General features: G+C 43.0%; 1 protein-coding gene across 1 annotated transcript in view; it reads right to left on the reverse strand.

The window, feature by feature from the left end:
• Positions 1 to 26,138, reverse strand: part of LOC149465757 (fer-1-like protein 4) — a 213,680-nt gene that overhangs the window by 173,195 nt on the left and 14,347 nt on the right. The window contains exon 2 of the mRNA XM_089673264.1: positions 1,424 to 1,479. Coding sequence (XP_089529390.1) covers positions 1,424 to 1,479 — 56 coding nt within the window. The remainder of the gene's footprint in view (positions 1 to 1,423; positions 1,480 to 26,138) is intronic.

The raw sequence follows: 26,138 nt of genomic DNA on the forward strand, positions 1-26,138 counted from the left end.
ATATGTAGAGCATTTTTAGAATAATGAAAAATGTTAATGCAAAAGAATTGGCTGAATATCCAAGGGTCAAAGACTACTGCAACACTTTCATCTGAAGAAAGGATCCAAATCAATTTGGATCATTCGTTATGTTATTACATTATTTCGAATGCTTAAAAAATTAACAAAAGGCCCAAACTATTGCATCATGTCATCCCAATGAATACGAATGAATTTGTTATTTTTGTTATCATTTATTTTGGATTCATTGAAATTCATTACTATTGTGATTCAAAGATTTGGATACATTCAAATTTCCAAATAGTGAACATTTCACATGAATTTCAATTCTAATTGCACATGTCCAGTTTACTTTGGCTTTCTGTGTTGTCTCCAGGATGAAAAAGAAGAGAAACTCTCTAAGAGGACACGGAGCAAATAATAAAATTGTAATCTACCTAAACCATAAAAAGATTTCGGCTTTAGATACAGTCTGAGATACACATTTCACTGAGTGAGCCAGGCTCTGGTGTGTTAAAGATGGCATTGGCTGAGTGCACCCCTCAGATATGCTCATTTTTATTTATTTTTTCAATAAGATACTATGAGCCTAGAATTATAACAGACAGCTTGGTCTGTATGTTACAAAACTTTTCCATATACTAAAGCTAAACCCCAGCCAGATATAAAAACACAGCTGAAAGCATTTCTATGATAGATGTCCATTCAATAAGCCCATTTGTTGAAACAAATTATTGTTTTATTATTTATATATTATATTATATAAAATATTATTATAAGTCTGCAACATGATAAGGTGGTAAGACGTAGACAGTGCAACCAGGTCAGACATCCAGGTAGCCAAGAATGTCATAATTACACAACTTTCTTGACAGTGGAAGGAATGTTACTGGAAGCTATTTCAGTTTTAACAAGTTGTCACTCCTGACCTACCCACTAGACAAATAAACCAAGAAATCACAGTGTGCAGTGTGAAGAATAAACCGGTTCAAAGTATCATATATAGTAGGAAAGTGATGTAGGTAACACCTCGGCCTGACAAGAGGAAGTGTCACAGAAAATAAAGAGTATTGGGTTAAAATAAAATCACTTTATGCTTTTTTTTCCAAATAAAAGAATATGGATGCATTGAGGTTGATTTACTAAAACTGAAGAGCACACAATCTGGTTCAGCTCTGAATAGAAACCAACTAATTCAACAAATTCAATAAGCTAAGTTAGAAGCTGATTGACTACCATGCACAGCTGCACCAGATTTTGCGCGCTCTGGTTTCAGTAAATCAACCCCATTGATTTGTGTTGGTTTAATCGAATGGGATATACATCCTGAAGTTGAATTTCATAACTTCATTATTTCTGCTGCACTGTAACCTTGTCCAACCATAACATTGACTAAGACCAACACCTATAACAAAGGACTCACCTCACCAACATCAAATATGGGGCCAGTGTTGACTTTCTTGGTCTTGTGAGTGAAACCTTAAAAAGAAAGATAATAATAAGCAAATGTCAATCCATGGTTTTTAAATAAATCTGGAAAAACAAATGATGGAGTCACCTCATCTAAGGAGTGGTAAGCTGAAATGTATTACATTTTTGTTCTTGAGTTAAGAGACACATGAAAACCAAGGGACTTCCCTGGACATCAGATACATTTTTTGGCATTCTTTATTTAATTTTACTTTCAGAATTTCCAATAATGAAGATACATCCAAATAGAACAGATCATAAGGTGGTATATAAATTATAACATAAACATCAAGGTCTCACAATGACAGCGTTACATGTTAAATTTATGTTCAAATTGTATAGGGAGATATCCTACATCATAACAATATATTATCATAAAATAACAGTAACTAGAAAAGCTACAATTTCTGGGGAAATTGTGTTAAGTGTTCTTGCCTCCACCAGTAGTCTACAACTGGAGTGGGCGGAGTAACTGGGTGGAGTGGGCGGAGTAACTGTTGTGTGGTTGGAGTGGCTGGAGTAACTATTGTGTGGTTGGAGTGGCTGGAGTAACTATTGTGTGGTTGGAGTGGCTTGAGTAACTATTGTGTGGTTGGAGTGGCTGGAGTAACTGTTGTGTGGTTGGAGTGGCTTGAGTAACTATTGTGTGCTTGGAGTGGCTGGAGTAACTATTGTGTGGTTGGAGTGGCTGGAGTAACTATTGTGTGGTTGGAGTGGCTGGAGTAACTGTTGTGTGGTTGGAGTGGCTGGAGTAACTATTGTGTGGTTGGAGTGGCTGGAGTAACTATTGTGTGGTTGGAGTGGCTGGAGTAACTGTTGTGTGGTTGGAGTGGCTGGAGTAACTATTGTGTGGTTGGAGTGGCTGGAGTAACTGTTGTGTGGTTGGAGTGGCTGGAGTAACTATTGTGTGGTTGGAGTGGCTGGAGTAACTATTGTGTGGTTGGAGTGGCTGGAGTAACTGTTGTGTGGTTGGAGTGGCTGGAGTAACTATTGTGTGGTTGGAGTGGCTGGAGTAACTATTCTGTGGTTGGAGTGGCTGGAGTAACTATTGTGTGGTTGGAGTGGCTGGAGTAACTGTGAAAAGGTTGGACTGGGCAGAGTAACTTTATGGAGTCAATGAATGTCAATGGGCGGGGCGTGAGTTGCAAACAAATGGTCATATTGTGAAAATTATCAGGACTATGGCTTAGCCGTGGACATTTTTAGTGGCAGCAGGGATAGCTGAACGTTTTGAAATAAGATTTGTGTAGGTGGGTTTGAAAATGAGGGAGTGATGGCAGTTTAGAAATCATGTCCTGATTTTTCTGCTCACACTCTAGCTTTTGTCAGCTCCCACTCTAGTTTTGAACATTCCGCCATTCATTCCTCCGGGACCAATTTCACCACAAAAATGCAGATATTTTGTGAACCATTCGGCGAAACGTTCCACAAAGTAATAGCACACCAATCGAAAACAATCCGCACGTTTTGGTATATTACTGTCTATGTAGTGGGAGGAGTTAGGATTTAAAATTTGGCTATAATAATAAGAATATATATGTGAGATAACAGTAAGTGGTCTTGCCATGGAAGAACACTTAATAAGTGTTCAATCAAGTTAATATATATATATATGAGTGTTTTAGAGTGAGGTCTATTGCATTAGAAATGGCTATTATTACTAGGCGTATATAGATATATGCACTTTTATTTTAAAACATTTATTATATATATATATATATATATATATATATATATATATTCAGTTGTTTTTGTGTATTCAGCTACATTTGACACGTGTTGGTCCACTGTGCACCATTGGGTGTGAAGAGTATTAATGCACCATTGGGTGTTGCAGACTGGTCCACTATACATCATGAGTGTTGTGAATTGATAAGCGATAAGGGGCGTAGCATGTGCTAAGAAAACCCTATAAAAATGTGACCTGTAATCAACTTAATCTGATGGGCAGGGCATAGCTGCTCTCATACAGCTGTATTATCAATAAATATATGATTTGGAGCTCTCGTTTGCAAGATTGTTTATTTCAGGTTTAAAGCCGCGAAATCTCCTAAACAAAATGTAAACCTGAGAGAAAACCACTCACAGAGGTTAGCAGTATAGAGGAACCAATATCACATCAGGAGCCCCATTCATCCTTAACGTGTAAATGTGCCATACCTTGAGTTCATATTATGAATGTCATGATAGATTATAGACAACTCCTTGTTGCACTGATTTGACCTAAGAGACACAAAATGTGGGAATTCCTCATCATGGAATGGAAGACTTATATAGTTGGTCAAAAAGGTATGTCTTAGTAGAAATGGAGGAGCAGGGGTGTAAAGGAAAACCAGAGGTGATGGGGAGGACATACAGTTGTGTTCAAAAGTTTACATGCCCTGGCCTGTATTTCTTTTGAGGATGCCTGTGGGTTTTTCTTTGAATCCCGGATAATTCTTCTGGCAGTTATGGCTGCAATCTTTCTTGGTCTACCTGACCTTGGTTTGGTATCAAGAGATCCCCGAACTTTCCACTTCTTAATAGATGATTTAACAGTACTGATTGGCATATTCAAGGTTTTGGACATCATGTTATGTCCTTTTCCATATTTATAAAGTTCCATTACCTTGTTACGCAGGACTTTTGACAGTTCTTTTCTGATCCCCATGGCAAAGTATCTAGCCTAGTCAGTGCTTCCATGTAAGAGCTAACAAACTCATTGACTATTTATACACTGACACTAATTGCAATTTAAAAAGCCACAGATGTGGGACATTAACCTCTAATTGGCATTTTAACCCGTGTGTGTGTCACCTTGTGTGTCTGTACCAAGGCCAAACATTCCAGGGAATGGAAACTTTTGATCATGGCGATTTTGGTGATTTCTGTTATCATTTTGATTTAAAAAAGATCCAAACAACTGTTTGATAATAAATGGCTTCATATGATCATTATCCTTCAATAAAAGAGCATTTTTGGCATGATCAGTCATATTTTCAATATCAATGGCAAAATTGCACAATGTCTGCCAGGGTATGCAAACTTTTGAGCACAACTGTATGTTCCTCTCTCGTATACTCTCTTTTGGCCCCTGAGGATGAGTAGGTTGTCGGTAAATAAAGTCTAGGAGGTTTTAGTCCAGTCCAATCTGATATATTAATTGGCTGAGATGCATTTAAATTCTCCTGCACAAGAGTAAGCAGTCCATTAAAACCATGTCTCCCTCATCATATCACGACTCGACTACTGCAACTCCCTCCTCACTGGCCTGCCTCGCTTTTGGCTATCCCCGCTTCAGTCGATCCTGAATACGGCTGCCAGACTCATTCACCTTTCCAACCGCTCCATCTCCACCACCCCCCTCTGCCAATCCCTTCACTGGCTTCCGATTGCGCAACGGATCAAATTCAAAATCCTAACACTGACGTACAAAGCCGTCCACCATACTGCCCCGAACTACATCACTGACCTAATATTCAAGTACCGCCCAACACGCACACTCCGCTCCTCACAAGACCTCCTTCTCTTTAGTTCCAGGGTGTCACCCATCCTCTGGAACTCCCTGCCCCAACCCATCAGATTATCACCTACTCTCCTCTCCTTTAGGCGCACCCTGAAAACCCATCTCTTCAGGGAAGCCTACCCCACCCCCTGCTAACTTGTCGACCTCCTCCACTCTTCCTACCACTCCATCCCCCACAGCTATCGCCTCCTGTGCCACCATCCCCTCCCTCCTAGATTGTAAGCTCCAAGGAGCAGGGCCCTCGATCCCATCATGTTTTGCATTGTATTGGTATTGTTCTGTCACATGTTCTGTCCCCCTTTGTAATGTACAGCGCTGAGCGAACTATTGGCGCTTTATAAATACTGTATAATAATAATAATGTCTTATGGCATTTGTCACATGTGCCTTTCATGTAGCTTGTCAGATTTTCCATTGTTCTGTTGTCTTCTCTCCTATTAAACCATTTTTATATCAGATATGTTACATCTATGGTACAAGCCTGTAGTTTCCTATTTGGGGTTATGCATTAGCACTAGCAATAGTATTATGCTTGACAATGCTATTCTTCAGTAAGAATTCTTGTTATTAGTGACATTTTATTACAGGTTACAGGGTAATGTAGATTTCTGTAATCTATGTAATAAATTATAGCCTATTGAGAAATAGTGTAGTGCGTTAGATTGAATACGGCTCTTGACCCCCTTCAAAGCAGAATTTGCATCTTTCTAACAATGTCATCCAATATATACAGCATTCTCTTAGAGAGAACTTCATACCCTCATTGTTGCCATTATACTTCATGGAATGTGGATTACAATGGTTAACACAAAAGGCTGCAGTTGTCCAGAACAGGGCTGTTTTTTTCCATTAAACAAAACACATACCCTTCATACCGAGAAATGGATTCTATTAGCTGGAACAGTGCTTCTCAACCTTTTTCTGTCAAAGCACCCTTTAAAAGTCTGCACAAACTCGAGGCACCCCTTTCTAAAATGTTAAAAACTAAACTAACAGTCTTACATAATGCAGCGGCATCCACACATGTAGGACACCCAACGTTAGAGGTGATTTATTCTTCCAAAGCAAATACACCTTTGCATTAATGACTAATACTCCAATATTTATCTTCTCCTCCACTCAGCTAATGTGACCCCAGTGCTGATGGAGAGGAGCAAGGGAAGAGCAAACAAGGATGCTGTGCATAATAACAATGAAAAATTGCTGCGCTACATCTAAAAATGCACACACCATAAGCAAAGAGTGGTGATAGCAAAAAACAAAAAAAAATAACACCAAAAAAAATTAGAATAAAATAAATACATAGTCCTCAAAAAAAAGGATGATGTGCAGGGGCTCAATGTCCTCCTTATCAACTGATAACATCATTGGAACACTGACGGCTAGAAGGCTGTAATGGTGCACAATGAAAACCTGTGGCTTTGTAGACCTAAAAGACAGGCTTCATCCACCCATTGGTTTGTATACAGTTTCTGGGCAATTTTTAGGCATTTTGCCATGGCATTCCTGAAGAAACCTGAAGGCACCTGGGCACCCTGTTTGAAAAAGGCTGAGTTGGAAGATGAACACCAGCCATATATAAAACACTATTTATTCCAGTTACTAAATAAAAAATAAGTCTAAATCCAAAATGTTTGTTTTCATTTCAGAATAGTTTGAACCTTTAAAGTGTTTTCCCTTTAAATCCTGTCTTGTAGACACAACAGGAAGTGGAAAGAAATTTCTCTAAAATTAGGTAAATTGTTAGTGGAACAGGTGTCCCGGTTGGAACATTTCACCTCTATTTCTGCTCTTTTGGCCACTCAAAGTTTTGGTTTTTCTTATCACTTTCAAATGTACCTTGGAAATTTGTAAATCAGTGAGCCTAAGAATGGGGATGGAGCAGGGGAAAGGTTAATAGCAGCACGTTGTACCAAAACACATGCTGAAATACTGGCAATAATATTGCCAGTGAGTCAATGTCAGTAATAAATTCAAGTGGTCGGTGGTTTCAGGAGGAGAGAGGAAAGGGAAGCTCAGAGACTAGGGTGAAGGGGCTGTGTAGGGTGCATTGAGTTAAGGGGTCCCAGGTGAAGGAAAGGAGATAATTACCATCATAGTAGGTAGGGTTGCTATGGGGCTCTAGAAGGCATTGAGGGGCAGAGGGGAGTTCTGGGGCTGAGTTGCTCCACACCCATGCTGCGTGCACTCGCAGTTCAGACCTCCTGAAGGCACCTACTTCTTCCCATTTTTGGTCATGTGAGATTTCATGAGACAGGAGGAGACAGGAGGAAGGTCAGTCCACCCTCAACGCCCCCCCCCCTCCAATTGTTTCACATACTGAGAAAGAGGTAAGTTCCCAGCAGTTAGCCTTTCTTGCTGCTCTCTCTCACCCTCAGCAAGCTACCACTGGAGGGAGGAGAGAGCAGCTATTGCAATCCCCGATCTGCCTGATAGGAGTGACGCTGTTGTCACTCCTGTAACTCAGTAGGAAGTTACAGAATGGAAGCTGGTACCCGGAGAACTGGTAGCCTATAAGAAAATCCAGAATCCCTGTGCAAAACCCAGAAATTTCCTAGGCAGGGGCGGACTGACAACTCATGGGGCTCCCTGGGCAATAGGGGATCATGGGGCCCCTGTGTCCTTGCCCAAACTCAAAAAAGCCTGTAAAAAAGGTACCAGGGGCATCTCATGGGACCCCTACTGACCCTGGGCCCTCGGGCAGTGCCCGAGTTTCCAAATGGTCAGTTCGCCCCTGTTCCTAGGTAAGCAAAATGAGAGGATGACTCTCTCCAGCAGGGACACAGACAGCAATTAAGACATGACAGAGGTTCTAACTCAACACCAGTTTTGTTTTTAGATACACTTTTTACATATGACTAGTATAAGTACCTGAATCTGTCCTCGTATCAGCCTCCTATACAGCAGCCCAGACTATGAGAGGGAGGGGCAGAACAGTAAGCCAATCAGGCTCTGATGTATGCACACATGAATGAGAAGAGTTGACAACTTATCAGTGTGTTGCTTCTCTTTCACTGTCCAACCAGGAGGTTCTGGGTGGAGAGGTGACAGCTGAATGTCACCAAAGACTGATGGGTGAATCCTGTAAAATGTTTGGAATAATCTTTTTGGTAAATATTCAGTGGGCAAATTGTCCAGTGAATCTTTGATAAATACCACCCTAAAGGTGGCCATGCAATTATTAAAACTCAGCCAGGCCAGCAAGGACCACCAAATTTTAGTCAATGCATGAGCTTCGCAGCTCAGGAGATAAAATAACCCAAAACAAACACTCCTGCAGTATATAAGCAACCCCGAAACCAAACTAAGCTCAGTCCTTCCCTTCCCATCTCCCACACCTCTTTTTTGGCCTGTGATGCTACCCATCATAGATATAAGCCAATAGAAAGAGGGTAAGCTTGAACGCAACTTCTTTTGCTGAAGTCCTAATTTGCATATCAGAGTGCCTCGGATGTTGATGACCCTGAAATATTCTGAAGATCACCCAAGTAGGGTGGACCCAATGTTTTCTTAGGGCAATTTGTGCATTTCAAACTGATTTTGCATTCCTATACAAAGTCAATAGGAATGCTAAACCCACTTGAAGCAACTCAAATGTAGGTCAGAAGCAGGTGAGCTGCTGGTCAAATGCACCTGTCAATGAATTCTGAATGATTTCAGAAGCGTAGAAAACTGGCGTCAAACTGAAGCCATCAACACAAACCCAAAGCCTGTCGTACAAGTACTTAAAGACTTTCTTTCGATATTCCATATTCTATACCGTAGGTTGTGTCTCTGCTCTGTTCTGGCTTCTGTGCTGGCGAGAGGCGGTCACATAATTATATAAGCAAGGAAGAGGGAAACCTGAGAATATTACAGAGAGAAAAATTAGCTTTTTCTATTATTTACAGAGAATCATGTTTGACTATGGGTAGTTGTTATTAATTCAATTGAAGTGCAACCGGTATGCCGATATTAAAATAAAACCTGAGTCTCCTCCAGCTCTCCCGCTTTCCCTTGATATCACTCTATCTCTTTACTTACTGCTGGCAATACCCAGGGGCAGATTGACAACTCATGGGGCCCCCGGGCAATAGGGGATCATGGGGCCCCTGTGTCCTTGCCCAAACTCAAAAAGCCTATGAAAAAGGTACCAGGGGCATCTCATGGGGCCACCTACTGACCCCGGGCCCTCGGGCAGAGCCCGAGTTTCCAAATGGTCAGTCCGCCCCTGGCAATACCTATACATACTGCTATTACAATATCCGAGTGACCTGCTGCATATCAGCCTGTTTTTTTTTTGTTGCCCTGCCCTACTCCCCCTCGCACTCTGGTTTATTCCAAGATGTATATTTTTCTATGTATTTGTAATTGTCTTTGTCTGGTCCATTATCCCTGCTTGTACTATACCCTGTCTTACAAATGAGATCTTTCTGGTCTTATTGCATGCAGCACACTTTGCTTTTGGTCGGCATTCTCTCTTATACTGTCACATTTGTATTTGTCACAATGGTTGTTGTTTGCCTTTTTTGTATATGATGTCTTGCATAAAAATATAGATAAAAAAATTACAAAAAAAAAAACAAAATAAAAGCATATCTCATATAATGTAATGTAACTTTCATGTTTTTCTGGGTTACCAGGGTAAATAATCTTGTATAATACAGTAAAGCCACTAGAGATCACATCAGTTATTCCTGTACTTAAAAAAATAAACTGCAGAAAAAGAAGGCCATACCCTCAATGACATAAACGTTAATTGTAACTAAAATATCACTGCACTAAGGGCAAACATGGCACGGCACATGGTAGAAAAGCATAGCTTTGGTCAGCTTAATCAATGGCTGGAGTTTAATCACATCCTGTCTGGTATGCCACAATGAGAACGTAACCCAAGCTAATCTTAGACAATTGTATCCGATAGATTTGCCTAAAGCAGAGCTCTGTACCTTGCTGCCAACTATACAGTGATGATTGACAGTGACTCCTGAGTCAGCGTGGCTTTGGCTTGGTGTCAGCAAGACTTCATAGATCCTAGCTGACACAGGGGGCACACACATACCTGTAGTCATCCAGCATGGTGGGAGCACAGTAAGCGGAGCAAGAACCTCTAAATATTTTCTAGCACCGCTTGTCTTTTCTTTTCATTTAAACAATATTTTAAAGTTGATAAGCTGACTCTGTAAATGCTCTAAAACAAAATAAAAGAATGTATTGCCTCTTTAAAGAATGCTACTTTATTGTTTATTTTATTTATTTATTTATTTATTACAGTGTCAGGGCAGGGCTGTGGAACGGACAGGGAGGCCTAGTGGCAGGGTAACGCGCTGACTGATGACAACCACCACCCACAGACCGAAGTCCCTCAGGGCGCGGAGTCTAAGTCCCAGGATGCCCTTCACCAGAGCCCCTGATAGTGGGGATGGACTTGACGCAGCCAGGAACCAGGCTGTGGCCCCCGAGATATCCGGCTGCGGCAATGGCCACCGCCAATGGCGTGTAGCTGGTAGGAATGACAATAGCGTAGTCAAGCAGGCCGGGTCGACAACAACGGGACAAAACAGTACAGAACAGTGGACAAGAATCACAGGTCACGGGCCGGGTTCAGCAACGGAAGGTCAGATCAAAGGAAAACACAGAGAATGGTCTAGTCACAAGCCGAGTCAGATTCCAGGAGAGTCACGAGAGTATACACAGAGCTGTAGCAACACAAAGACACAAGTGCAAAGGGCATGTGCGGATCACAGGCTTATATGTAATTAGCCACACCCCTCTGGGGGATGGACCTCAGAAGCCTGAAGGCATAAAAGACTCCCACCATGCTCTGCAGAAACCCAAGATGGACGCCAGCACATGAAGCAGCACAATCTCTGGGAAAAGGTAGGACCCTGACATACAGGTACTTGTATAGCACTGTCAATGTATGCAGCGCTTTACATATATATTGTACATTCACATCAGTCCCTAACCCTCAAGGGGTGTACAATCTACAGTCCCTAACTTACATTCATACATACACATATTAGGACCAATTTAAACAGGTGCCAATTAACCTACCAGTATGTTTTTGGAGTGTGGGAGGAAACTGGAGTATCACGAGGAAACCCATGCAAGCACAGGGAGAACATGCAAACTCAAGGCAGGTGGTGCCGTGGTTGGGATTTGAACCAATGACCCTGGTACTGCCAGGTGGACGTGCAAACCCTTTAGCCACTGTGCTGCCTGATTATTGTAAACTTTACAATATCCCTGTTTGGGCGTGGCAGCGAGTGATACAGTCATTTATTTCAAAAGGTAAGAAATCTAACAGATGCTTTTAATGGTGCATGTTTCCTTTAATAATTGTAGTGCCAGCTGCTGTTTGTGTGTAAGGTCTCATGCACACTGGGCATTTAGATCCAATGCATAGGACTCTGGCATTTAGGTGCTGGTGCAAGGCACAGGTACACATGCAGTCCCACGGCCACCAGCCTATAAAATGCTATGAGAGGCTGACAGCTACTGTGCCTGGATAGGGCTGAACAGTACATGAAGCGGAGCTAGTATTTAGGTCTGCATGTGCCCAGGGGGAATATAGAGTTTTACAGGCTGCCGGCAGTGAGGTTGGAAGGTGCACCTGTGCCTTCCACCTACATCTAAATTTGAGAATTTCATGCACTAAGGCTAAACATCCAATGTATACAAATAAAGAAAAAAAAAATCAGTGCAAACAGACTGAAAGCAAATCCTATTAATTGCAAGCTGAACACTAAGGCAAATTCCACATTGCCCAAGAACATGTATAGTTCAGCGCATAGATAAAAAAGTCCAGAGGGGAACCAAAAGAGAGATATCGTGGCAGGATAACAGGAAACAATCAGTGATGGAAGGTATAACGTGCATAAATCTCCAATTGTGGATGGTGTACATCCCCCTTCACCAACAAAATCATTGCCGCTCACCTCCAGGGTATGACCTCTGAATTAACAGAAAGGTCATGAATGCAAGATAATCGCAGGTGACGTCACAGGCGTGGCTCCTCCCCCTGTATGCATTACGTTCTGGGGCACGACTTCGTCAGCGAGAATGGAGCCATGTAATCACCTACACTACTACTACACTATCCTTATGAGTGCATCCCTGTTGCTATGGCAGCTGTGATGTTATTTAAATAGTTTGGGTGATTAGGTGGCTCCATTCCAGCTGACGAAGTCCTACCCCAGGACGTAACGCGTACGGGTTTGGAGGAGCCACGCCTGTGACATCACCCGCGGTTATCTTGCGTTCATGCTTTATGATTTTGAGCACTCAGATATGCACTTTGAAAAAGTGCCTTCTTTGTAAGTGTGTTTTTATTGTATTAAAAGTTTGTTATACGGAGAGCACTATCCTTTGCCTCTTTCTATAGGTGCTTTGTATTGCGTGGAATCTAAATTATCCGAGATTGTTTTGAGTCTTCATTTATATGCCCTACGAGGGGTGAAGCGATGTTTGACCTTTCTGTTAATTCAAAGGAAAATAGAAAATATCGTCGTTGTTGTTGTTGTTGTTTTTCAAACTTTTTGGTCTTTTTTCATTTATATAATAAAAAACCCAGAGGTGATCAAATACTACCAAAAGAAAGCTCCATTTGTGTGAAACAAATTATATAAAATTCATTTGGGTACAGTGTTGCATGACCGTGTCATTGCCAGTTAAAGTAGCGCAGTGCCGATTAGCAAAAAAAAAATACCCTGCTCATGAAGGGAGTAAAACCTTCCACCGCTCAAGTGGTTAACTATAATTTTTGATTATAGTTTGCTTTCTATATGTGTGGCACATTGCACTTTAACACTTTGTTAGCTATAAGTATTTTCTTCACGAGAATTTTTTCTTTGAAGTGTGGATTGACTGATTGTTTATGGATTATTAATTGTTTTAAATTATTTATTTAATTTTTGGGGGTTTTTTATTTATGTAAGTCTATTCTAAGCTTATAGCGCTACACTAACTACATATTTATTCGTCCAATTTGGTATCACAAAATTTGAGTGTTGACAGCTTCACCCATTTAGAGGTTAATGTGAACCACGCAGCAGATTACTATGAAGAAGCAGCATTGTCACTATAGGCTAATTATTTGGGCCGTGGATAAGGGGTTACCACCAGTCCTCTTGTACGGGGCCCAGGACAGCAGGGGGGCCCAGGCAACTAGGTGAATTGGATGTGGGCAGGAGGGTGATCAGCACAGCATGGAGGGGGCAATTACTGGAACCGATCCCCTGTATGGTTCTTTCTGCAGCAGCTTAAAGCTGGCTTCTTCTCTTCTACCTCCCTCTGGCTTTTAGCTGCTGTAGAGAGAGCCATATAGGGGATTGGTTCCAGTAATTGCCCCTCCACCGCACCCATCTCCCACCCTGTGCACCATACATTTACCCCTGCTGTCCAAGCCACCCTGCGTGTCCCAATCTCCACGGTGCTTCCGACTTCCCTCCTCTCCTTCCCAGTGCCAGCTGCAAGCACACAATAGGATCCTTCAGGATGGAGAGTGGGGAAAGGGTCTGGTAAATATGCCACATTTACTTTACCATCCCCTTCCTTTCCTGAATGAACACAATGAGTTATCTGTACAAATCACTCACTGTGTTCATTCATAACTGAAGCATAGGTGTGTTTTTTTGGTGTGGGGGGGGGGGGCGTCAGACAGAATGGGACTCCTGGTTTCTAACAGCAGCCCTGCAAATACCTTCCCTTCTCCTTAGCTCTGGGAAAGGGAGGGGGGTTGTATTTCACAAAAAACAGGGTCCTGGGTTTAGTAACACTTTAAGCTTTGGCAATAAAACCTGGACCAGGGGCGGACTGAAAACTCATGGGGCCCCCGGGCAATAGGGGATCATGGGGCCCCTGTGTCCTTGCCCAAACTCAAAAAAGCCTATGAAAAAGGTACCAGGGGCATCTCATGGGGCCCCCTACTGATCCCGGGCCCTCGGGCAGTGCCCTAGTTTCCAAATGGTCAGTCCACTCCTGACCTGGACGCTGATTGGTTCCTATGCAGAACTTCACCTGATTTTGCACTCTCCAGTTTAATACATCCCAATCTGTAGTCTTGAGTCACCAGCTTGAGAGTTTTTGATGTGAGATAATTCCAGGTGACACAGGGGTTTGCAGTACACCACAGATCTCCCTTCTATGTACACTATGATGAAGTACAAACATTTCAGGAAACCGCACTGATCTGTATCTGAGCTGCAAAGCCGCCTTGCTCTGCATACACATGTGGAATCTCCAGCACTCACGCAGGTCTATAATCCCATAATTATACTGCCCTGCGGATAGAACTGTGTATACGTCTCCTGCAAGTACACATACGGGTGTTTAGTGCACAGCAAGAAATCACAGGTTATTGTCATGATTTAGAAAAAGTTTAAACACAGCAGTGTAACATACGAGAATATTACCTGGACAATACATTGATGCTTCCATGCCTCCAGTATTTCCTGCAGCCATTATCAGACACTGTGTCCGCTGTGTGGGTCTTGGGTAATCTTTGGATACTACAGTGTTTGTTCTGGGCTGATTGTCTATAGCAGTGGTCTCCAGACTGCGGCCCGGGGGCCAGATGTGGTCCACTGCTTGCTTTTATCAGGCCCTTGGGGCACTATTTCATCCACTGTTACCAACAATGGGACATAATTCCCCCAATTGACACCAACAATGGGGCACAATTTCTCCCAATGACAACAACAATAGGGCCCACTGACACCAATGATGGGGCATACTCCCCCCCAGGGGCGGACAGACAACTCACGGGGCCCCCGGGCAATAGGGGATCATGGGGCCCCTGTGTCCTTGCCCAAACTCAAAACAGCCTATGAAGAAGGTACCAGGGGCATCTCATGGGGCCCCCTACTGACCCCGGGCCCTCGGGTTTCCAAATGGTCAGTCAGCCCCTGCCCCCCCCCCCCCCCACTGACACTAATGGGTACTATTCCTTCATATGATGTCTATGGTGGGGCACTATTCCTCTCAATTATGCCAAAGATGGGGCACAATTTCTCCCAACGACACCAACAATGGGGCCTACTGACACCAATGATGGGGCATAATCCCCCCCTACTGACACCAATGATGGGGCACTACTCTTGCATATGACATCAATGATGGGGCACATTTCCTCCCAATGATGCCAGCAATGTGGCACAATTTTTCTCAATAACACCTTCAATGGGGCCCAACGACTCTACTGATGGGGCACAATTCCTCTTACTGACACCAAAAATGGGGCATTGTTTTTTCCCACTGACATCAGGACCTTTTCTACTCCCAATGGCCATAGTCTGGCCCCCTTAGAGTATGAAGGACAGTAAACTGGCCCTTTATCTACAAAGTTTGGAGACCCCTGGTCTATAGGTAGCTGACACTGTAAGTTTTTGTTGGGATCAAGGTAAGAATAATGCTGTGATACGTATTAATGAATATGCTTCTGATATTTGTATCTATATTACAGAGTGACCATAAGGCCCCTTTCACATGGGGCAGACCTGTCAGCGCATCCACCCGCAGAGCCCCGCTAAGCAAGCGGAACACAGGTCCATGTCCGCTCTGCTTATGCAGAGCAGGCACAGACATCAACTGCTGTCCTCTATGGGCTGTCAGATGGAAACGGACCGCCTGTCCCTTTCCATCCGACTGTCATCCAATCCAATCCACCAGACAAATAGGACATGGATCCCCATCCGTTTATTTTTAGTGGACAGGATCGGAATGGATGCATGCGGGTGTAAACAGACGCATGTCCGTTTACACCCACCACTTCATAGAGAGCAATGGAGCATCCGATCAAGTCCGCTTGAAAGACAGACCTATGGGCCCAGTCGGTTCAATGGTGTAAAGGGACCTAAATTTAATAGTGAGAAAACTGTTCTAAGTGCTTACATTGAACCCACATTTTACAGCTGCACTCAGAAACATAAAAATACATAAAAATACAAATGTTGCAAACAGGGGCGGACTGACAACTCATGGGGCCTCCGGGCAATAGGGGATTGTGGGGCCCCTGTGTCTTTGCCCAAACTCAAAAAGGCCTATGAAAAAGGTGCCAGGGGCATCTCATAGGGCCCCCTACTGACCCCGGGCCCTCGGGCAGTGCCCGAGTTTCCAAATGGTCAGTCCGCCCCTGGTTGCAAATAATATAACCAAATACTGTTGCACTGAAAAATATCTTAAAGAAGAAGTACAGCCAAAGCCTGTCTGGCTGTACTTCTATGGATCACACGAGTGCAGCTCATTCTGCACTCCTGTGACCCATTTTCATCACTCAGGCTGGGGAAAGATTTAGCTCGTGTTCACACTTCTGCGGTGCGGCATATCGCATGTGATTCGCACAGGAACCGCACCGCATTCCTGTGCAAATCATATGAGAGTTCTGTGTGGTGCGATTTGAGCTCCACTTTAAAAACTGTATATCTACTGACATGAACAACTAAAAATGCATGTAAAATCCACAGACACAATTGCTAGTACCGGCTTCAGCAGGCGCTGGTGATGTCAAGACAAACTCCGCCTCAACGTACATTTCATGCGAAAAGATGTTCTCAAGGGAGTCACAAGTACACATACTGTAGATGGATTGTTAAAGTCATTTTGCACATGGTATTAATTTCTGCAGTTCAGTGTGGATTTTATTTGTATACATTATTTTTACTTTTTACACTTGGTTTGTTTATTTTGTATATTTTGTTTGTTACTTTTTACATTTGGTGTATCTGAGCACCACAAACCAAAAGCACAATTTAAACTTGCCCTCCAGAGGATTTATCCCCCATACTGACCAGGTCATTTTTTGTGATGCGGCGCTGTGTTACTTTAACTGACAATTGCATTGTACATAAATGTATGTCCTTTTTTTCCCCACAGATAGGCGGTATTTGATCACCTGTGCATTTTTAATTTTTTGTGCTATACACAAAAAAAGACCAACAATTTTTAAAAAAATATATATATTTTTTACATTTTGCTATAAAACATATCCAGTAAAAAATAATATAAAATAAAATTTCTTCATAAATTTAGGTCAAAATGTATTCTGCTACATGTCTTTGCTACAAAAAAATCCCAGTACGTGTAAATGAATTGGTTTACATGAAAGTATAGCATCTACAAATGGCGGTATACAGTATATACTGGAATTTTTATTTTTTTGTATAATTCCTTTATTTATAAATTTTTCTGGTAAAGTAGCCAAAAAACATGCAATAAAAGGTACACAGAAGCTACAAAACATATGGCAATAAAATGAGCCAAGTATAATAAATAGACAAGTAAACGAGCAGTATTATGGTTAAAACCGAAATAGGCAACAACATACAGTAATAAAATCATAATAAGTCAAGCAGTTACGTAATCACAGTAAAGCCCCGAAATAGCTAAGAAGACAAAGCTCTAATCACAAGCAACCAGCTGTATGAGCCATATGGGAAACCAAGGTATCCCGAAATCTCAGAAAAGGGGAAAGGAGGTCCCACAGAGAGATCTCAGGTAACAAACAGGGAAGAATTTCCGATATAGAACCCACAGATCGGGAGACCATGGATACACAGGGGAGTCAGAATAGGAAGAAGAACAAAGTGCAAAGAAAAGGGAAAAGGAACAAAAAATAAAAGGGAGTGGAGAAAAATAAAGAAAAACAAAAGAGAGGAGGAACAAGGAACAAGGAAGTGGGAACAGAGACAGGGGAAGTCAGACAAGAAACCAGAGCATGGAAAAAAGGAATATGAAATGAAGAAGAAACCAGCGGAGGAAGGAGCAGCAGAATAGAGCGGATCGGCTCTCCCATTCGGGGGCCACGGAGAACCAAGCAAAACAGGACAAAACTAGACAGGACAGGGCCCCCTCACACCAGCATGGAGGGTGCCTGGAAATAAGAATCAGTATAGACAAAGTATTGCCACCGTCTCCAGGTGTCTTGAAAAATTTCACCCCGGTCATACAAAGAAGCTGTGAGGTCCTCCATGTCTCGTAGCTCATTGACTTTAGGAAACCAAAGGGACCTTGTAGGTGGGTGCACAGACCTCCAACACAAGGGAATGCAAGCTTTAGCCACATTTAACAATTGAATCATCAGGGAGGCCTTATACTTTTTATTAGGGTGGTCCATAAGATGCAATAAACATGCCGCTGGGTCACAGGCCACATCAACACTCATCGGGTCATTAATGGTGCTAGTCACTATCTGCCAAAAAGGTTTGATTTTAGGGCAGGCCCAAAAGATATGCATTATCGTACCCCTATCAGCGCCACACCTCCAACACAGGTACAAGATCTAGGAAAAATTCAGTGCAGGGTCGTAGGGACCCTATACCACCTGGTCAGGATTGGAATTTTTTTTTACTGGTAATGGCGGCGATCAGCGACTTATAGCAGGACTGCGGAGGGCATTCTGACACTGGGGGGAACTGTCTAACTGTCACTGACATCCCCAGTGACACCAATACAGTGATAGGTGCTAATAAAAAGCACTGACACTGTACTAATGACACTGGTCATGAAGGGGTTAACATCTGGGGCGATCAAAGGGTAACAGTGTGCTGGTTTACATAGTGTGATGTCTGTGTGATTTACTAGGACCACAAGCTGCTTTGTATTGCTCTGCTGTGCAGAGCAATACAAAGCAGCCTGCTCATACTGACAGGTGAGAGATCTGTGTTGTTTACCTCTCCTGTCAGCTCCACCAATGATCACCAAGTCCCAGCCATGAATTGGCACCCCAGACCCGGTTATTGACATGCCAAGGAGCCAATAGTGGCGCAGGTAGGGAGTGTGCACGTGTGCGCCCCCTACCTAGAAAAGCAAAATCAGGTATATATACGTGATTTTGCGCATCCCTGCCACCCTGTCGCAGTACTTCTGCTATAGGGCAGTCAGTTAATATTCAAAGCAAACTTCCCTATCAATCCATGTCTCCATGCTTTATTTTGCAGAGAAATCACTTAGAAAAACACACCTTAGCATTTCTGGCCGTGACCATCTTGAGTAAGGGCAGACTATTCAAGTAGCAATTACTTCCTGGAATCCATCTGCCCTTAGCTCTTGAATACGGGTGGGAGAATAAACCCCTCCTCCCCTCCTGAAGACTCCTGGGATGTATGACATCATTTGCCTAGGCTTGAAAATTAAGAAGTAACTAAAGAAATGTAAAAAAACTGTTTAAAACAAGTAAATATGATATACTTTATTGGTATCTATTTAGTAATGATAGCAGCCTAAGGATTAAAAATAATCAGCTGATTATTATCAATGATTGAGAGAGTGAAGTTCCACTTTTTCAGTGCTACAGTTTTTGCCTATATTACAGAGTGACCAAAGTTATCTTTATAAATAAAATATTACAGAGTGACCACCTATCTCTCTGAACAATCGGTCAAAATCTGATTGATTGTTGAATTTTATTGATGTAATATGTGTGTTGGGAACTCTAGCTGGCAGCATGGAGACTTACTGGACATTGAGCACCTTCCGAGAATGGGCTGAGAGATATAAACTGGTGTTGTAAGCCTGATGAAGGGTTCCTGCATTGACCTGAAACCTTGCGCTCTTATTCTATGATGAGGACACCTTGAATAAAAACATTTGGACATTATTTGAAGATACATAGTATATGTTTATTGATCTTTGGATATCGGAATGCATTGGACACACCTAATGTCTTATTCTGAACATTCTAGCGATGGCTCTAGCTCTTCAAAAGAGCAAAGACTGGAGTCAACGGAAGGTACATGGTAGGTATTATACCTGTACTTTCCAATGCTCTTCTCAATTAACTTTTCTTATAACATGACCGTTACCCAGCCCAAAACGAAAGAACAGATGAAGCCAGCCTCCCACCATCCCCGGCCTTATAAACTAATTATGAGAGGTTGTCTTGATTTGCTCCATTGTAATTGTGCTAGAAAGCTGGTAACTCTTAGCAGAAGTTGCTGAAAATTATGTATGGCCAGCATTACATCTATCAAAGGGCAAAATGATAAAAGACTTACAAATGTACACATCATAAGCGTAACGAAACAGTAATTACCAAGGCAAAAGTAACGTCTCATCAAAGTCAGGGGAAGGCAGTGTGTAATCCAAGGCTTCCAGGTCAGCTTGAACCTTTCAAGCAGATCCTTTTCCAATGCTTCCATTTTGGCGTGCACAATGACACGGTACATTCTATGTTTAGTCTCAGCCAAGGTTAAAGAGGGGGACTGCCATGCCTGAGCTATAGTCTGTTTAGCGGATGTCAGAAGCTGAAGAAAGAGTTTAAATTGTCTGCAGGATAAAGACGCAGGTTTAAGATTAAGGAGGGCAGTGGTAGGGTCAGGTGGCAGACTTGTCTCAAACATGGTAGATGCGAGCGCAAAATTTTTCGTCCAAAACTAGTAAACCACCGGACACTTCCACCAAATATGTGAAAAAGTACCCAGGTGAGGACAGCTGCGAAAACAGAGAGCTGAGCTATTTGGAGCAAATTTAGCAATTCAATTGGGAACGAGATACCACCTGGTCAAGATGTTATAATTAGCCTCCAACGCCATTACGTTGGGGAGGATGATTTGGTAACCTGCCAGATCTCCTTCCAGTCATCTGGATCCAGCAGGCAGCCTAAATCCCTCTCCCATTTTGTAACATAAGATGGTGTATCACAATTAGGTTTAAAAAGAATCTGTTTATAAAGGGACGAAACAAGGCCTCTGGCGTGTGGGTCTTTAAGGCATGTTCGCTCAAACTGGGAAGGATGTGTCAACACTCTGTGGGCAGCGATGTAAGGAGAGTAAAAGTGCTTAATTTGCAAATATCGAAAGACCTCAGAGCGCAGGAGACCAAAGGATTCGCAGAGAGTGGGGAAGGACAAAAAAGAGGAAGCATTGTCCAACCTATATAGGCATATAAAGCCTGTGGCATTCCATGCATGAAATGAGGTAGGACTTTCCCAAGCCGGGTGAAAGGCAGGGTTTTTGAAGAAGGAGAGCAACAGATTATAAGCGGATTGTCTATCCCAGATAGACAAAGAATGTTTAGTGATGGGGTTGTGTAAAGAGATGCGATCTGCCAGTCGGAGCCACAACAGGTTAGCTAACATCAAAGGGTCCCAATCAACTGACTCTATAGATACCAGGGGCGGACTGACCATTCAAGCACTCGGGCACTGCCCGAGGACCCGTGGTCAGTAGGGGGCCCCATGAGATGCCCCTGGTACCTTTCATTGGCTTTTTCATAAGCTTTTTTGGGTGTTGGAGAGGACAAAGGGGCCCAATGATCCCCTATTGCCCGGGGTCCCATGAGTTGTCAGTCCACCCCTGATAGATACCCATAAGGAAGTTTCACCAACAGTGTGATACTTAGGTAATTGAACTAACTGAGCTGCATAGTAGTAGGAGGAAAAGCAGGGTAAACCCAACCTGCCGCAAGGCTTGGGAAGAAACAATGTGGAACTGGGTATCCTCGGTTTTTTAATTCCCCAAACAAAAGTCAAGGCCCTTCTCTGCAAAATATGAAGGAAATAAGCCGGAATAGGGATTGGTAAAACTCGAAAGAGATATAGTAATTAGGGTCAGATAACCATCTTTAGGACATTAATCCTGCCTATCCAAGAAAATGGAAGAGAGGACCAACGAGTCATCAAAGAAGATACCAATGTCAGCATTGAGAGGTAATTAGCGGCAAAGAGGTCAGTATGAGCAGCAGTCAACTTGATGCCCAAGTAACAAAGGTGGTGTGAGACCCAAGAAAAGGACAGAGCTGCCTGGGATAGCCATAACTCTCCCTCCAGTAACAATATGTTAAGGGCCATCAATTTTTGAGTGTTTACTGAGAGACTCGAGAGAGAAGCAAAATGAGTGAGCGTGGCTAGCAAGTTCGGCACCAAAATTTGTGGGGTGGATAGGAACAGCAGGGTGTCATCTGCAAAAAGGCACAATTTATGCTGGTGTCTGATGTTGGGATCCGAATGAATGTGCTGGGCTAAAGGCTCAATAAGAAGAGTGAATAACATAGGAGATAAGGGACAACGTTGACGTGTACCTCTGCCAGTGCAGAAAGGGTCCAATTTATAACCAGCATACTTGACGTATGCTCTCGGAGAGTTGTATAAGGCTGAAATCCAGCGGAGAAAGTGGGGGCCAAATTTCCATTTTTGTAAGGTATAGTGTAGATATGACCATGACACAGTATCGAATGCTTTTTTAATATCAAGTGATAGGAAACAAGAGGGAATACGTCGTGTTCTGGCCGCATGCGCAATCAACACAGCTCTGTGGATATTATCTCCGGCCTGCCTTACTGGAATGAACCCTACCTGATCACGATGAATAAGCTTCCCAATCATGGTATTCAGTCTGGTCGCCAGTATTTTAGCTAAAAGCTTAATGTCCAGATTTAGAAGTGAGATAGGATGATAATTAGTCCAGAGTCATCAGAATGTGGTTTAGGGAGCATACAGATAATGGCCATTAAGGATTCAGAGCAGAAAGAGCATCCATCAAGTAATGAGTTAAAAGCGGTAGTGAGCAGAGGAGTTAATGTCTCAGAAAATGACTTGTAGTACAGGGCGGGATAACCGTCCGGTCCTGGACATTTGTTTATGTTCAAGTCTTAAGACCCATATCCCTACTGCCATTTACCTCTAAACTCCTAGAACACTTAGTCTACAATCGCCTGAGCTCCCATCTCACCGACAACAACCTTCTCGACCCTTTACAGTCCAGCTTCTGCCCCCTACACTCCACTGAAACTGCCCTACTCAAACTCACCAATGACCTACTAACTGCCAAAACCAATGGCCACTATACCATACTCCTACTACTTGACCTCTCTGTGGCTTTTGACACGGTTGACCACCCCCTCCTCCTCAAAAAACTGCACTCTCTTGGCCTCAGAGACTCCGCTCTCTCCTGGTTCTCCTCCTATCTATCGCAGCGCACCTTCAGTGTTACCTATAACGCTGCCACCTCCCCTTCACTCCCTCTCTCTGTCGGGGTCCCTCAAGGTTCTGTCCTCAGACCCCTCCTCTTCTCCATCTACACCTCCTCCCTTGGCCAATTGATTAACTCCAACGGCTTCAACTACCATCTCTATGCCAACGACACACAAATCTATCTCTCTACCCCTCACCTCACCCCCTCAGTCTCCAATCGCATCACCAGCCTACTAAGTGACATATCGGACTGGATGTCACTCCACTTCCTCAAACTCAACCTTTCCAAAACTGAGCTCCTAGTATTCCCCCCAGCCTGTGCCCCCCCCCGACTTCTCCATCAAGATCAACAACACTATCATCAGTCCCACCTCTCACGCCAGGGTACTAGGTTTAATCCTAGACTCCAATCTGTCCTTTCAGCCCCAGGTCCAAATCGCTGACAAACTCATGTAGACTTCACCTCTGCAACATCTCCAAGATACAACCATTCCTAGCCTCAGAAACCACTAAGCAACTCATTCACTCCCATATTATATCACGCTTGACTACTGTAACTCCCTCCTCATTGGCCTACCTCATCGCAGGCTATCCCCCCTCCAGTCCCTCATGAATGCTGCTGCCAGACTCATTCACCTTACTAACCGCTCTATATCTACCACTCCTCTCTGCCAATCCCTTCACTGGCTTCCAATTGCCCAACGGATAAAATTCAAAACACTAACACTGACGTATAAAGCCGTTCATAACACTGCCCTAATTACATTGCCGACCTTGTCTCTAAATACCACCCAAACCGTACTCTCCGCTCCTCGCAAGACCTCCTACTCTCTAGCTCCCTTGTCTCCTCCTCCCATGCTCGTCTCCAGGATTTCTCAAGGGCTTCACCCATCCTCTGGAACTCCCTACCCCAATCTATCAGGCTATCACCTAATCTGCTCACTTTTAGGCGCACTCTGAAAACCCATCTCTTCAGGGAAGCCTACCCCGACCCCAGCTAATACTGGAATCCTCTACTCTCCCTACCACTCCATCCCCCACAGCTAATTACCTTTTGTACCACTGTCCCCTCCCTCCTAGATTATAAACTCCAGGGAGCAGGGCCCTCTAATCCCTCTTGTATTGAACTGTATTGTTACTGTACTGTCTCCCTCCATAATGTAAAGCGCTGAGCAAACTGTCGGCGCTATACAAGTCCTGTATAATTATATAATAATAAAAAAGTCTTTAATGGCCAAAGCCATCCCAGGCTCAGTGATAGGGGAATCCAATTTGGAGCGACTGGCCTGCGAAAGCTTGGATATGCGAAAAAGGCCTCTGCAGTCGAGACGTCCAACGCACAGGTGAGTACAGGGAAGCTAGGTGCAATTGAAACTTGCGTAAAATTTTAACTGGATTGCTGGTATAGACATCTCGTGCCACCTTAAGCCTGATGGGCTTAGAGGGCTTATCCAGTGACCTGAGGGTGCATGCAAGCAAAGAGTCTGGCTTGTTAGCTTTAAGATAAAATCTATGTTGGGAGTCTCATGGATTTATCTGCCGAGTCGGTTAAGAATAGGTAAAATTCTAACCGGGCCTTGTCTAGTCGAAGTTTGTTAGTCGGGGAAGGGTCATCTTGGGATGTAGTATAGCAGGAGTTAAAGTCAGATTCCAGTTTTTGAAGCAAAGATTTGCGTTCCTTTTTAAGAAGGGCCAATTGGCGGATAATTGCCCCACGGATCACCGGCTTATGTGCTTCCCACAAAATAAGAGGGGACACATCTATTGTGGAATTATGAAATAAATAGTCCTTAAGAGCTATCTCAATGTCTACACGAAGAGACAGGTTTTTAAACAAAGATTCATTAGGGCACCAGGAGGTGTCCTCGGCCATTGGAATATGAGAAGCTATTGTGGTCAGCACTGCACTATGATCCAAGTAAATGGGATAATGAAAGATGGTAAAAGTTCTGGAATCATGCCGATACTCAAAAAGATGTGACCAATGCGCAAGAAAGATTTATGTGGATGCGAATAGTAGGTATAATGTTTTTTAACGGGGTTTAATTCACACCAGGAGTCAACCAATTTGTGCTTGATAAGTAGATGATTAAATGAAGGCTTAGTAGGACTAATTGGCAGGGAAAGGGGCAATTTATCCAAAAAGGGCATTAAAACCTGATTGGAATCACCACAAATTAGGACTGTGCCCAAGCTATGGGAAGTCACAATTTTTATATATCTCAATAAACACTTTTTATAACGAGTATTCAGAAAGGACCATGTTCTGCTTTCTAAATTCTACCATATAAAAGGAAAACAAGCCCTCAAAAATTGACAGATTGGGGAACAGTCCTCTTTTGTCTAGAACTCGAGGAGCAACCATAAGCATGAGATGGCACTTGGAAGGCATGACTGCCGAGAGAGTTTTTTTTAGAATAGATGCTTGTATAAATAAGAATAACTATTTCAGCTGAATATATTTTTTTTGCAACAAACACCATTTTTTTTCCACTGGGAAAAAACACTGTTCATTTGGACCATCAATTCAGAAAGTGTCTACAGAAGTTGCATTACATTGTTGTTTCCTACTTCATCCATTATTGCCTGCATTAGGTGTCGATCAGCCTATGACTATAGGTAATTTAGGGATTAGGGCAGCTTTAATCAACCTTTGAACCATTTAAATAATTCTCAGGTCTCAGGGAACCCCTGGTAAGATTAGTCTAGTGAGGACCAATGGGAAAATACCCGTTTACATTGGTGATGGTCGGTGGGAAGAATGACACTCTTGCAGTCATGGTGCTAGCTCTGCCAAGTGGTATTGGACCTGGAGCTATGCAGGTAACAACAGATAAGAGGTCAGTTAGCCACAGCTTATGAAGCCCCTAGCTATCCCTGGAGGAACCTTAGAGTACCACTGAAACCTGGTTGAGAATATCTGGATTAAGGTATAGCTGAAGGTAAAACTTTTTTTGGTTTTAGATAGAAGAGGAGGGATTACAACACCTGTCAGTTTTTGAACACCTTTTGTGTCCGATTTGCCCTCTATATTTGTCCTAGTGGCCATTAGAGTAAAAGAAAATCTCAGATTTTGAGTAGTCACCAGAGCAGCAATAGAGGGTAAATCTTTCAATGGGGACACTAGTTCTGATGACCCATGTGCCTACCAGGGATTCCCCCCCACTTTGGAGGGATTTCCTTTCACTTTCTGCTTTGGCTATGGGACAGGAAGTGAAGGGAAATCTCCCCAATGGAAAGGCAAAGATAATCTGACGAAGAATATAACCTTCATTT

The sequence above is a fragment of the Staurois parvus genome, unplaced genomic scaffold, assembly GCF_062004578.1.
Source record: "Staurois parvus isolate SC_StPar_1 unplaced genomic scaffold, SC_StPar_1.0 ptg000137l, whole genome shotgun sequence".
Taxonomy (NCBI): Eukaryota; Metazoa; Chordata; class Amphibia; order Anura; family Ranidae; genus Staurois; species Staurois parvus.